At 37.0% G+C, this 15197-nt stretch overlaps 1 protein-coding gene across 1 annotated transcript; it reads right to left on the bottom strand.

Annotated features, from left to right (window-relative positions):
• Positions 1-994: 994 nt before the first annotated feature.
• LOC126594235 (CBL-interacting serine/threonine-protein kinase 14-like) lies at positions 995-2925 on the bottom strand. The gene has a single exon (XM_050260450.1). The coding sequence runs from the start codon at positions 2689-2691 to the stop codon at positions 1384-1386; it is 1308 nt and encodes a 435-aa protein (XP_050116407.1). The 5' UTR covers positions 2692-2925; the 3' UTR covers positions 995-1383.
• Positions 2926-15197: the final 12272 nt, after the last annotated feature.

Below are 15197 nucleotides of genomic sequence, written 5' to 3' on the forward strand. Positions count from 1 at the left end.
TCCGTTTTTTTTATTTTGTAAATTTTCGATGCGATACAATTTTGTGCATTCTGACAATATAAATTTGACTTCGAGTACGTGAACCAATGCTTTTAACCTAATTGCTACAAGCACTTTGCAATGAGATGAGTCATGGGACTCTCGTGGATATTGGTAGATGTCTGAGTTACTTGAACCTTTTAGGTAAGATTGATCGAGTACTTCACATGCTGGCATGCTGCAACTGGAAGCAATAAGTCCATTCATATTTACGAATGTCGGAGTGTTTTGAACGAAATTATTACAAAAACAAAAACAAAATTAGCTAATCTAGGCCAGCATATTCATCTAATAACGAAATTGACGGCAAATACTCACAAGATTGATAAATCACATAGGATTGAATCTTGCTCCATTGGAAAGTTCCTCCTTCAGGTTGGTTTATGCTTAATGTTGATAGTTGCAAGGGAAGTAATAATTCTATTGGAGCATGTGGTGTTTTAAGAGATTATGATGGTAAATGGATTTATGGGTTTTGCACTAACTTGGGCACATAAGAGATTCTCAATGCTGAGCTATGGGGTCTTTACTTGGACTTACAATTGGCATGGAGATTACGGATTGATAAATTATTGGTGGAATCAGACTCTGCATTCACCGTTCATCTGGTGTTGCAAGCTGCTGGCAATAATCATCCTTTAGGTTCCCTTGTGTTGGCCTGTCGAGATTTGCTTTCAAGATCTTGGCAATGTGAACTTTTCGGCATGTCTACGGAGAAAAGAATTTTGTGGCGGACAGTTTAGCGACCTATAGTCTTGATTTAAATTTAGGTCATTTTTTTTATACTTCTTCTTATTCAGTTAGTTTTATTCGTGAGGATCGACTTTGGATGTCCTGGTCTATATTTATTATTGAGAAGGTTTGTTTGGGCTCGCTTTTAGCCTCGTTTTTCAGCCCAAAAAATAAATTGACGGTTATCAAACGAGCTTTTAGCTTTAACAATAAACAATGCTACTAATTGCAATCTCTTGATACTTGCTGCACCTTACCATAGATTTAATGAAATGAAATTATGAATATACAGAAGAATATAAGAGCATCTTCAACAGCCTATCCAAATGATGTTTTTTTGGCTAATTTAACAAAAATCAAGCTCCAACACTAGCTATTTTAACTTTTTAAACAGTAACTAGCTGAATTTAACTAGCCTTTCCTTTGTCTCTTTTTGAGATGTTCGAAATTAATTCCGGCCAAAAACAAAGATACAAGAAAACCCGGACACTGAAATTATATTGTTCCTTTTTTTTTCGCCCATGCAATTTTTTTCGCCCATGCAATTTTTAATAGCAATTTTTAATATACAACTCAAATTCCTGGACATGTTTTCTTCCGGTTTCTGGGGTCCTAACAGTCACCGGCGACCGGCTCTCCCGGTCGGTACATCAAACAGTTTAGCTGCGGCCTCAGCTTATCTATCCATATTTGCGGCCCACTTTCAACTTCTCTTTGCCTTAAATTCAACTCCACCACGACCAGCTTCTCCGTTAACCGGTAAATCCCAACCATCACGACAAAATTCCCATTCTTCCCCGCCAATTTCGCCCCCCAGCTCTTCTTCTCCGTCACCGACACGTCCCCCGCCTTCGCCACCTCCTCCACCTTCTCCATTATCCTCTCCGGCGTCTCCGCCGACACGAACCGCTCCCCGCAGTCGGATATCGCGGACTTGCTAAACAACCCCGAGATATCGAACCCAGACGAGAACGAAATCAAATCAAACGCGTTCAACGACGACGTTTTGTCGCTGTCCCCGTCCCGCATGTCCTCCAAGCCAAAGTCCTCGAAGTCGAATTTAGTCTCCCGGTACCCCTTCTCGAACCACGGGTCCTTCAAAATCTCGTCGACGGTTATCCGCGTCTCGGAATTCGTGTCGAGGAGCCGAGAAATCAGGTGCTTCAGTTCCGGCGACGTCCATCTCGGAACCCGATAATCTCCCTTGTAAATCTTGCGGTACATCACCATGAGATTTGGGTCGTTAAAAGGTAGGTAGCCCGCGTTCAGAACGAACAAAATGATGCCGCACGACCAGATGTCGATCTTCGCGCCGTCGTACCCCTTCTTCGCGAGAATCTCCGGCGCCACGTACCCGGGGGTCCCGCAGAGTGTGTGGAGGAGACCGTCTGACCGGACCTGCTCCGTCAAGGCGCTCAGCCCGAAGTCCGAGACTTTCAAGTTCCAGTTCTCGTCGAGGAGCAGATTCTCGGGCTTCAAATCGCGGTGGTACACTCCCCGCGAGTGGCAGTATCCGACGGCGGAGATCAGCTGCTGAAAGTACCGACGGCTGAGATGCTCGCTGAACCGCCCCTTGGAGATCTTCGTGAAGAGCTCGCCGCCCTTGGCGAACTCCATGATGAAGTAGATCTTGGTCTTAGTCGCTAAAACCTCGTTGAGCTTCACGATGTGCGGGTGCCCAAGACGGCGCATGATAGAGATCTCCTGCTTAACGTGGGCCGCAAACCCGCCCTTCAGGACCTTTTGCTTGCTGACGGCCTTGATCGCCACGCTCTGCTCCGTGTGCACGTTCCGCGCGTGGTACACCTTCGCGAAGGCCCCGCGGCCCAGCAGCCTCCCAACCTCGTACTTCCCGAACAGGTTAACCTCGTCTGCGCCGGAGTCGTCGCCATTGTCGGTGACGACGTCGATCTCCGGCATGGCTCCCGAATTTCGCGGAGATTACCAGAAAATAATCCCAATTCCTCCCCTTGAATTCACTGCCTAAATCGACGAACAATCTGTTAGGACCAATTTCCACCGAAAAATCTCAACGGCGTCGTATGGATTCGAAACAGAAGAAGTTCGAGAACGGATTTTTGAGTTGGGAAAGAATTGAGAAACAATTGTGTTTTTTGGGAAACAGGTTTTTTGTCGCTCTGTCGATTGGAGTTGTTGGAGCTATATAAAGTGGATGCTCACGTTTTAATAACGCAATGCCACTTTGCATCTACGTGACGTGGGAGCCAATTGTGACCAGCCACGTGTCTAGGTCCCTTCAACACTGTTCCCCGTTGTTTTGTTTTCTCCGTCTGTAAGTTTCCAAGGTGTAACTTGCGTACGGTGGTCCCGACGCGTTGAGCGTTGATTTCTGAAATCCCGTGCAAGGATTTGAATCTGAGAGTGTAAAAGTCCGGTCGTACGCAGTCTGGATATACTTGGATTGAACTTTCAGTGGAGCCGAGATAATTAATATAAAAAAGTAGGATTTCAATGGGCACCAAGCCCTAATTACATTTGGAATAGGTAATTAACAGAAAACGAATCCATAGTTGAGTTGGCCATGTTTTCCGTACCAAGCAAAGTCGTCAAGTTGTGGATTTTCTTTTTGCAAGAGTATAAAATATGCCTTTCCAGTTCTTTTCTTATTATGTCTTAATTTCTAGTTTTCTTTTAAAAAATAATAATAATAACAACTTCAAAAACTTAAATCATAATAAAAATAAAATTCAACAAACTTATTTAATGGTTACGATGTCTTTTGGGGTTTTTTTTTTCTAGATTCCACACGATAATTCAAAAGGTGCCCAAAAGGAGAAATCTTTAGTTGTGACGGGAACACGAATGATATACCATGTGTTTTTATGTAAGTGGTGAAAAATTTTAATTGTTAAGTTATTAACCTTTTAACACACATAACTCACCATTTATATAGGGACACATGATATACCACATCGTGTGACGGTCACACTGAAAAATCCCAAGCCCAAAAGACCCATCTACAAGTTTTTAGAAAGGGTTGTGGTATACCATGACTCTAAAATAGGTAGCCTCCTCTCCGTTTAGACTTTTTTTCTACCAAAAAAGAGTAATGTGACTAGAGAAATAAGAAGCAAAGAGTTTAAAGTAGGGCTGGGCCCAAAATTAGAGGAATCGGACTAGACACGCTTGAAAATAAACTGGGACGGACTGGATTAGGTAACAGAAAGTTTAAAAATGACACTGGACCTAACTCAACCTATTTGAAACGGGCCGGTTCTACGGGTCCTCCACGAGTCCTTTTGTAGAGAACTTTTTTTCTATAGTGCCCAACTTCTGGAGAGACTCGAGTTGTATTTTCAAATCTCCAACCATCTTCTCCTTATTTCTGAAACCACAAACCATTCTATCATTGAAAAAATAAAAAATTAGGAATTTGAATCTCACCGTTCTACCATCAATGGTGTTCTTATACTGAAGAACCCTATCAAGAACAACATGATTTACAAAAACCACAAACCCAAAATTTATGGGGCAGCCAGAGACCTTATCCCTCATGACCACCTTCTGCAAAACGTCGCCGTAGTTAAAATACTCATTTAGCTTATCCTCTGAGGTCTCACATGAAATTCCACCAATAAAAAGCTTCCCCTGATCAAAATTCCATGTGGGTTTTCATTGCCCCTTCTCACTGTCTATGGGAGTGAAAACTTATTTATTAAATTTTGTAGGTGGATTTGGGATTTGGGAGAATGAAGAGTTTGTGATCAACAAAAGAGAGAGAGAGAGAGATTCGGTTGGAAAAATCTTTATTAAATTTTGTAGGTGGATTTGGGAGAGGGTGGGTGGGTTTGTGATCGACAGCCTACAAGAGAAAATTTTGGTTGGGTAGAGACTCGAGCATGATTCGAGATTTGCAGACTTGTTCCATCACACGGTTCGGGTTTGGGGCGCGTGTCCTCAGACTTTTGGATCCGCCTTGCCCCGCTAATTTGGTAACCCACACCGCCCCATCCCATTTGGACTTTAAAGATTTTAGACCTGCCCCGAACCTCATTAACCCGTCCCGACCCGCGAGTCCATGACCCGTTTGCCCACCCTTAGTTTAAAGTCATGCAAAAAGAAAGTTTTAAGAAAAATGAGGTTATCACGAATCACAATTTGATAGCAAAAAGAAATAATGTTCAACGAATAATTTACTAGTTTTTTGGTAATTAGTTCAATCGATTTCTTCCATTAATTAGGTGAGTGTTTTGAATAGGGATGTGTTATCCACACACTCCTTTTTACTTTTCACACACCCCTTGTTAATTTTTGTCATTTGATCTTCTTCAATACATCTGATCTGACGACAGAAAATTAAAAAGATGTGTGAGAAGTAAAAAAGGGTGTCAACAAAAAAACTGTAAGAAGGCGTGAAGGTTTCATATACATTCACTTGTTTAGAGATTAGAATCACTACTACAAAAATACCCAATAGTGTCGCTTTTAAAAACAACAAGAAAAGCCCATTTATGTCGGATATTATGAAGAATCTGACAGAAATTCATGTAATGGCGGATAAAAGAACCGACAGAATTGCTAGCGTCATGAAAAGGCTTTTTTTTGTCTGTTAGTTCCCTTAATCAACCAAGAAAAAAAAAGGATAGTAGTGTCGGATATAAGTGACATGGAAACTGTCGTTGGATACATGCGACATTAAATACTGAGAAAGTCTGTCGGATAGAGCAACTTTGTGTCACCCATAACTGACATGACTGACCATTAATAATACAAAAAAAAAATACTTCAGTTTTTGAATAAATAAAATAAAAACAGCTATATTGTTGCTCATAACCGACGCCACTAATTAGAAAGAAAAATACATTTGTGAGGATTGTTATTAGCATTATTAAAATCTCATTTGGAACTCCAAACTTTCTATAATTAGAAAGAAAAATACATTTGTGAGGAGTGCAGAATAAGATGGGAATTGTTATTAGCACTACTAAAAGATGGGAATTGTTATTAGCACTACTAAAATCTCATTTGAAACTCCAAACTTTCTAGAATTAGAAAGAAAAATACACTTATGAGGAGTGTAGAATAAGATTTTTGGAGTGCTAATAACAATTCTCTAAAAGATAAGAAATTTCAAATTTCTTCCATATACTATAGATACCATCCAAACATTCAACATCTTAATAGCCACTCAAACAGTCAACCAAATTATTCCTCTTCAGCACAAATGAAAATTCATACCTTTTTTTTGTTTTTTTTGTTTTGGTCAAATGAAAAATTCATAAAAAAAACCGAAAAGGGGCAGTAAGTACAAATAAAACTATGATAACCCAAAGACAAAACCCAGAATAAAAAAAAAAGTGCAGTCGATACAAATTAGGCAGTAGGGAAATACGACCTAGACAATTAGACAAACACTACTAAATACCACTCAGGTGAAACAAAAGAGGAAGAGGTTGATAGTGATACCATTATCAGACCTCAAGCAAAAGATGGAGGAAGACATGGAAGCCCATCTCGAGATAGCACCATTACCAGTGAAGGAGGGGCAAAGTTGCCCATGAGATTACTCACCCTCAAATGAGTTAAAGATGCAGCCACATGAGCAACTTGGTTGGCCGTCGGTTAAAATTGCTACTAATTGTACATTATGTTGGAAAGAACCGACACCAACTTTGAAAACTGACAAACCTACATTAATCAATGTCTGACACAAATTGCAAAGGTGTCAGTTAAAACTGACACCACTCTGCACTAACTGACATCACTTTGCCCAATTCCTACTCCGTCGGTTACAACCAACACCACCAATTCCGCTTGCAAAGCAAGTGGGAAGTTTTAAAATAAAAGCAAATTTTGTCGGATAAAAGCAATGGTTCTTTAACCTACAGTAATTTTTATGTCGGTTAAAAACGCCACTATTTTAAAAAGAGGAGAAAACAACTAATAGTATTATGTGTTGTGCGTATTGCATCTTATTTATAACAAATACAGTTGCTTTGTCATCTTCATTAAACCACATTATCAATTATAAACCGTCTCTAATTTTATTATACTTTAATTTTTAAAGTTATGAAATTAAGAAAATGCTCTAGGAATGGCTAAATCCTACGTGGACATTTGAGCTCATTTCATACTTTGTCTCCCTTTTTACCATGCTTGAGTAGTACTCGTCGATAAAAACACGTGAGCTTATTGAATGTAAATCGAACACGTAAAAAAGAAGTTGAGTGTATTGTAAGACCAAAAATTGATATTTATTTTACTCACGGGCTAAGCGGAACGTTCTGAATTTTTGCACGTGAAAAATATTTCAATTCTTCTAGTTAGGGTAATGGGTTATTTATTCACCCTTTCCTTTAATGGAAGTAGATCACTCTTCATCTCTCCCTCATTTTCTCTTTTCTTTCTCTATACATCAACACTCTTTCTCTCTCTCTCATTCAGCTTACTCTATCTCTCCCTTCCGTTTTGGAAACATCGAGAAGAAGACAAATACAGAGTCGCCATTCTTCGGCAAGTTTGGTCATCGTACCACCACCATCTTCATTCCAAGCCGGTCCTGAGATTTTGAAGGCCCTATGCGAGACTCAAACGGAAACCCTTACAAGTTACAAGGTCTAAAGTTTGGTTGCTATATTTTCCGTTATATTTTATATTTTTTTGTGTGTATAAATTGATATAAACGCAAAAGAAAATAAATAAAAAAGAAGCATGGTTTGGTGGCTATGTATCTGCATTCCTTATGTTTTTGAGTTCGAAACTCCTTACTTTTTAAATACAAAAATCATTGTGTGGTGGCTATGTACATATCATATCACCGTACATGTATTATAATCAGAACAACTCATGCTCTTTATTATGAACTAGTTAAACAAATCACTGGTTTTGATATTGTAACATCTGATAATGAATTGTTCCTTTTTTTATTGCATTTTTTCTCAATCCCTAAAGTGAGGATGATTCTAACCCCCACTCGGTTGATTGTCGTTAGATTAGTTAGAATTCGAGATTCGTGTCTTAAATCAATTAAATCAAATTAATTTAACGGTAATCAATAAGGGATGAGCATCACTTGCTCACCTCCACTTTAGTGTTATGAGCAAAGTTGTATTATATATATATATATGGATGACTAAATGGTCTTCAAATAGAATGAAAATTAATGACATGTTTTCGATTAAATGATATCATATATGGAAAGGGGGGTTTTAAAGATTTTATCTTCAAACTTTTAAGGATTTTAATTAATTATGATATTCCTAATCATAAATTTATCATCAAAAGTTATCTTTTATAATGATAGAAATTAAGCTACAAATATTAAAGAGAAAAGAAAAAATTAATGTAGTTCAAAAAAGGCCCAAAAAGGGTTCTACTGGTACTCGAAACCTTGCAAAAACAAATGTAAGTACCAATACTTGACAATTCCCCTAACGTAACATTGTGAAATATGGTCACACTCTTTTTATATGTAGTACATTATAAAGGTTATTAAAATTCAAAGATCCCTAAAAATCGAGACCATGTGCGATCGCACGCCTGACATCCTCTCAGGGCTGGCCCTCCTTCATTCCTCCTCAAACCCAACACAACATACATTCCATTTTCCTAAACTCGAACCCAGATCCGAGAACCCATAAACCAAGTCCGGTTTGTCTTTCACGGTGATACATGTGGCGGTGGGTCTTGAGGTTGTTACCAATCAACTTCCCATCAATTGAGGTAACTTCTGGACCCTTTGTATGTGAAGATCTACCTCACAATTGTGGGATTCCAAGATAACTTTGACAGATCTATTTTTCAGCGAGATTGCAGATAACCGGCAAAGATTCTCTGCTTCATCTCGTCGTGTTGGACGAGATTATCACCACCACTTCTAGACTTAGGGGAGTGTTTTCAATTGAAATTTTGAGGGATTTTAATTATTTTAATGAATATAGGGGTATTCAATTAGGATTTTAAGTTATTCTCTGAAATTCAATGTGCATTCAATCAGGATTTTAAGATAATTTATTAAAATCCTTAGAAATCCGGGTGTATTTAATTAGAACTTTAAAGAAATTTATAACATTTCAGGTGTATTCAATTAGAATTTGAATTTAAATAATTTGGAAAAGTTGAGGAATTAGAGGGAATTTGAGAGATTTTGTAGTGTATTTTAAGCATCCACAAATCTCAATTAAAATTTTACATAGAATCTCTACAAATCAGTTAAACTCCATAAAAATCTATAGATTTATAAATCCATTAAAATCTTTCAAATTCCCAATTGAATACATTCGTGCATTTCGTTCTCTGATCTATGCTAATTCAAATAGATATGAAATCTTAATTCCTGGGCCGAGACATTCCGGCCAATTTCAGGCCATTTCCAACCAATTTCAAAGCTTGGGTTAGGTAAAATATTACCTCTCTTCGTAAGCTTCATTTGAACATAAATTACGTGAAAAATCTATGAGAAATTAGGCTAATCGGTGTCTATTTGGCCGACTAACGGTGACTTCGGCGACGTGCGTGAGGAAATGGATGAGCATATTTCGTTAACAACAGATATATCTCGCTAAGAGCAACTCCACCTTTGGAGCCCTTCCCCATGGCAATCCACTATTGAATCCACCCTATTGAACAGTAACTGCCTTTAATGAATAGTAACTACCATTAATGAATAGTAATTACATTTTGCATCTCCACCCTTGGAGCCCTCCCCCTGGCAATAGGTAATAAAATAGTAGTTTTTTTTGTTTGTTTAAATAATATAAAATAAAAAAAATAGGGAAATGGGGCTGTTGGGCCTCGGGCTGACACAAAAAACAATAAAAAAATGCCTTGGCCCTCGGGCTGCAGGCCTATCAACAATCCACTCTCCTTGTGCTCGGGCTCCCACCCTCACTCGAGCCCTCCATGGCTGGAGAAGAATCAACCGGCCCTCGGGCCCCTTCCTGCAGCCCGTCCCCCGAGCAAAGTAGAAGGCTGGAGTTGCTCTAACTGTAATGGAACGCGCTGACGTGTGTAACACCGTTAATGGTGAGTACATTGCCAATCGCGACCCTCCTCAAGCGCCTTCAACGACAAGTATAACCGTACTTTCAATCATCATTTTGAGCATACAAAGGGAATTCAAGCTTTTTTCCTAGTATTTACAGGCTTTGAGTAGTTTAATGATTAGTGTAATGGTTTTCCATATAAAAGAAACTTATCCCGAGGATTTCAGAGTTAGGCTAGGTAAGATGGCTACGACCTGACGAAGTATCAATGAGTGGGCTTTATTTTCAAGCGTACATATATAATTTACATAACTGCTTCGATGAAGTGGGTTTACATCATGCCATGCTTTTACTTATAAACATAAGCGTTAGTTGATGATGGTGGGATTTATGAAATTATGATGGCATGATCATACATATTTTATCTGCTCATCATGCTTGCTTATATTGGTGTCTATAGTACTTGAGCGGGCCAAGGCCATCTTCATGTGTATGTTCACATTGCACTACTACACTCACAATGAATCCATTGTGGATGCCAACTTTTACTAGTTGCTTTTGTATTTAGGACTCATATGTGATGTCTTTAGTGCCAGCTTCATATGTATGTAGTAATCAAGCGTAGATTATTCTACCCAACCTTTTCATGTAGCTACTTTTTGCATGAACTTATGTGTCTACATTTTTTTAGCATATTGTTTACATTGTTGAGATATTTGTGACTTTTCTGTATACCTAACAAAACTACTTATTACTATTCAATCGCTTTGGTTTTCATTCTTATATGTAGTATGATTTTGAAAACTATACAGATTTTACAATAAGGGATTACTATATGTTACAAAAAGTAAAGGTTTAAGAGAATCTTTATTTTTTTCCCCCTAGCACTTTGTGTTTTGTTTCCCTCTAGAACCTAGTAGCTGGATTATGTAGCGAGCGGGGGATTATTGGTGGTTCTAACATCTACTTCTATTAATGTAGGAAATTTATTTTGTGTTAGTATGTATAATATCCATCTTACCCAATATGAGAATATTTTCCTTTCTGCTGCACTTTTATCTATGCTTTGACAATGCATGCTTTGTAATAAGGGTTCTTCCAGTACTGCACACTCTCACTCTTTGTTTAAGTTAATTTTAGACTTTGGTTTTATTTATTCATTATTTACACATCACTGTCATGTTATAGCTTCGTCACCCTTCAAGTATCGGCCAACATGCCTTGATTTTAGTGTCCTCTTAGATATCCAAATCGAGGACTGTCACTGTTATATACAAGTGGTATTTAATAATATGATCCCTATTGCCTTTCACAGTAGGCCAAAAATTTGAGTTTGATTCAATCTAGAAGAATTAAACACATATACAACCAAAAAATATGAGTTGAGTGATCCCAATTTATAGGTTGAATATCTTAAACTCATAAGGGCATGTTTGGTACTCTACTTGAATCTAACTTTTTAAACTCAGAAACAATTTTCAAGTTTTATGTCTTAAAACTTGTTTGGTAGGATTATTTTAAAAAACTGAACTCAAGACTAACTCAGAAATATAGTCTATTCTTTAAAAACATAAAAGAAAAAAGAAAAAAAAGAAGAAGAAGAGTTTTTAGAGTTTTTAAACTTAGGGGTGTCCTATCCACACAACCCATTTTACTTCTCACACACCCATTGATAATTTATGTCCATTGATCTTCTTCAATTCATCTGATCCAACGACCGAAAATTAAAAAGGTGTGTGAGAAGTAAAATGAGGTGTGTGGATATCACACCTCCTAAACTTAAACTCATTCATTTCTTTTTTCTCTCTCCTCTCCTCTCACTCGAAATCTATCTCTCTCTCTCTTTTTCTTCTTTCTCTCTCCTTTTTTTTTACCATTTTTGTCTCTCCTCCAATCATCTTTCTTTATTCTCTCAGCTCTCTCTCACTCATCTTCCTCTCTATCTAGTCCGATCCTCTCTCTTCTTTTTCTTTCCTTTACTCATCTCTTACTTTCTTTCCTCCTCTTTCCTCTTTCTCCCTCTCCTACGACCCCTTATTTTTAGATCTCTTTGTCTAGTTTAAGTCGTAAGATTTAAAAATTTTAAATTGTAAACCAATCAAGTTTTTGAGTTTTAAAGAAAATTGTTTTCAAGAAATGTTTTGAGAAATGATAAAATTTTCAAATAGGATACCAAACATGTCCTAAGTTTTTTACTATAAGTGATCAACTATTTGATATATAAGTAAATAACCTATACGAGGCACAAAGGAAAGTAGAGGCGTCTCACAATTAATAAATTTAACCCACTTATATCGGATTCATATCATTATAACAATGGTGTTGTAGAAATTAAGTGAATCAAACTCAAAATGTCTAATTCTTATTTTTAAGAATCAAATTAACTAACTTGTATCACCGTGAGACTGATATGAATAACAGACAGGAATCATCCCATCTAATTGAAAAGATTAGCTTAGTTACTTTCTTTGTTAATATATGGTACAAACATATAGCATCATAGCTTAAACACGACCGTCCCATCTAACAAAAAAGGCTAATTTACTTACTTTTGTTATTCTATCTCCTTCACTGATTACATGAAAGGTTGCGATATGAAACCTTAAAAAGCAGCAAGAGGTCCATGCATGCACGAATGAATATATGGCTGGTGAATTAAGCTAGGGTTTTGGATATATATGAATGGTAGTGGAAGAGTGGCTTAAATCTCACTGTCCAACCACACTTTGGATGAGTTAGATCTGAATCTGGCCCTACATTTTGATTCACATCCAGTCCTATATACACAATGAAACAAGATATATTGCTCTCAACGTGAAATACATTAGTACATTACACACCATAGTTGGCTACCGGTTCCTTTATCATAAAGTGAACGTAATTAGGTGGTACGTACTTCTATGATCTACCTTTATCATAGAACAATACTTAGCTACTCAAATGATGAGTAGGTATTCCTACTCAAAATTGTTCGTTGTCGATTGATTTATACAACTTTGTGTTTATAATCAGAACTGTTTGTATTGTAAATCACTCTATAAAGGTCGTATCCGCAAAATATTAATTAAAACTAAGGTCATTTAGTTATCGAATGGTATCAAATAGATGAACAATATTAATAAAAGCATTACGGACTGTCTATGTATTTGCTACAATAGATTGACTAAACGACCTTAGTTTTAATTCAGCTTTTGTAGAGATGATCTTTACGAAGTGATTCCTGATATGAACAATTCTGATTATAAATACAAAGCTTTGTAATTCAAACACAGAGAATTTTGAGTATGAATTTTTACTCATCCTTGAGTAACCAAACATTGTTCTTTATCATAAAATGAACATGAAATCTAAGTCAAATTAAGAAAAAAAGGAGATATCACTAAGCGATAAGGTTCTTAAATCATAATAATCACATTGGTAAATTTGATATTAAAGAATGAAATCAAAATTTTGAACTAACGACATCTTCTACTTAGAAAGAGTACAATTAAATATTTGTAGGGTAACGATTTTACATTGTCAATTCTTCTTTTGCACTCATTACCTTGTTATTGTGACTTGGTTTATTTAATTCAAAATACTAGAAGAAAACAAAAGGAGACGAAGTGCATCGGAAGCAAAGTGTGCATCGCAAAAAAAGAGATGTCGTTTTCTTCTTGTGAACCAGATGATTATGTGGACTGTAGAGTAGTGGTAGTCTCTTTTGTAAGTAATTAATTCACATGCTATTTGCTTGAATTGTCATAGAAAAAGATCTTTGTGGACGTGATGCGTCATGCATAATGAAAATTAACAATTAAGTATATACAACTATGATGTAATATCAAAGAGATTTTTTAGTGTGACCGATGCACGAGGTGATACATCACGTGTCACTATACAAATGATGAGATTTGTGTGTTGAAAAGTTAATAACTTAAAAAATAAAATTTCTCACCACTTACATAAAAGCACGTAATGTACTATTCGTATTTTCGTCTCAATAAAAAATTTCTTGTAATATAGATCTAAGTGATTGGATTGTTCGTAGTATGATTGGACATTGTCTCATGCCTCATGGACAATGCGATATACCCATGTATTTTGTAGATATGCTGAATCATTGTAGATGGGGTTCACGTGATGCAAGCCCCACTAGCAAGCTTGATACAATTATTGGTTATTCCCAATTTAATGTGTGAGCTTGGTTGTTTTTTTGGTTGGAAAAAAGTTGAAGGAAGTTTCATTAACAACGCTTAAGAACTTACTTAGATAAGATATGCATGTCAAACGTAGAGTGCAGAACAAATTTTACCGTGAAAGAACAAAAAAATCAATGAAAAAGATGTACGAGGTCACACATACCAAAATAAACATAACGCACAACCCCATATTTACAAACTCAAACATAAATACAATATAATTTCTAAACACAATAGACTCCCATCAAACTAACATGGATGATAACACTAACGAGGACTAAATCTGTAAGCCGAATAACTATTGTAAATGTACCATGAGGAATACAGTGGCGGAGCCAGGATTTTTTGTGAGGATGGGCCTCTTACAAAGGTTCTTAAAAAACGATGCATCAAAGGTAATTAAAATTCCAAAATATATATGCATCGATAATATTTCATTCACAAAAATTTTACGAACGATCTTAACTCTCTTGGAAGTGTAGAATAGAGAATTAAAGAAATTTGAGACTTATTTGTTGACGACATTTCGGATTTGGATGATAAAATGTATGAGATTTCAAAAAGAAAGGGGAATAGTTTTGGAGTCTGGCTGCAAGAGGACTGTTTCTTAATTTTTATGACTAAAACTGAACTATTACTCTTCAAAGAAAGGTGAATTGTTGCTTTGATTTTAAATGCTATTAATTTGTATTAGGGAGATAGATAAAATATTAAATTCAATTGTGAAATGGACCGATGGGGTTATGTTTGGAATTTGAAAAGCAGGGCTTCAAGCAAATGAAAGATGCATAATTTCCAAATGCATAAAAGTTAGGATAGGCCTCGGCCATCCCTAGTCTCATGGTGCCTCCGCCAGTGGAGGAATAGACTGAACCACCCTCTAGTCCACCAGTCAGCCTGCTTAACACGACCTTGCTAGTAGACGACTAAAGGACTTTTTTCCCTATAAATAGCCAAGTCATACAAGAGAAAGGAAAAATACCAGGGAGACCACATTTTAAACTACATTGGTGTCGTATCCGATGTGTGGCAAATGATGTGTACATTTCATTCAATGTTGACTATATGGATCATTTGTCACATCATATGGTACAAAAATGTTGCCTCCCTAACATTACTCCAGTGCTGACCCTGAGGGGGTGCAAGTGGTGCCACTGCACACCTTTGATTTTTCAAATTTGCATGCATTTACGTATATATGGTAGCATGTGTAGAATATTACAAACTTGAGTCTTAGCGCAAGTGGTATTATTGCTTCTTTACAGCGGCCTAGGGAAGGGGTTTGAAACTTGTATCCATC

The sequence above is a fragment of the Malus sylvestris genome, chromosome 12 (assembly GCF_916048215.2).
Source record: "Malus sylvestris chromosome 12, drMalSylv7.2, whole genome shotgun sequence".
In the NCBI taxonomy this organism is placed as follows: Eukaryota; Viridiplantae; Streptophyta; class Magnoliopsida; order Rosales; family Rosaceae; genus Malus; species Malus sylvestris.

What these genes read in the sequence shown, in the direction of transcription:
- LOC126594235 (XM_050260450.1), bottom strand. Translation starts at nt 2,691, where the DNA reads ATGCCGGAGATCGACGTCGTCACCGACAATGGCGACGACTCCGGCGCA.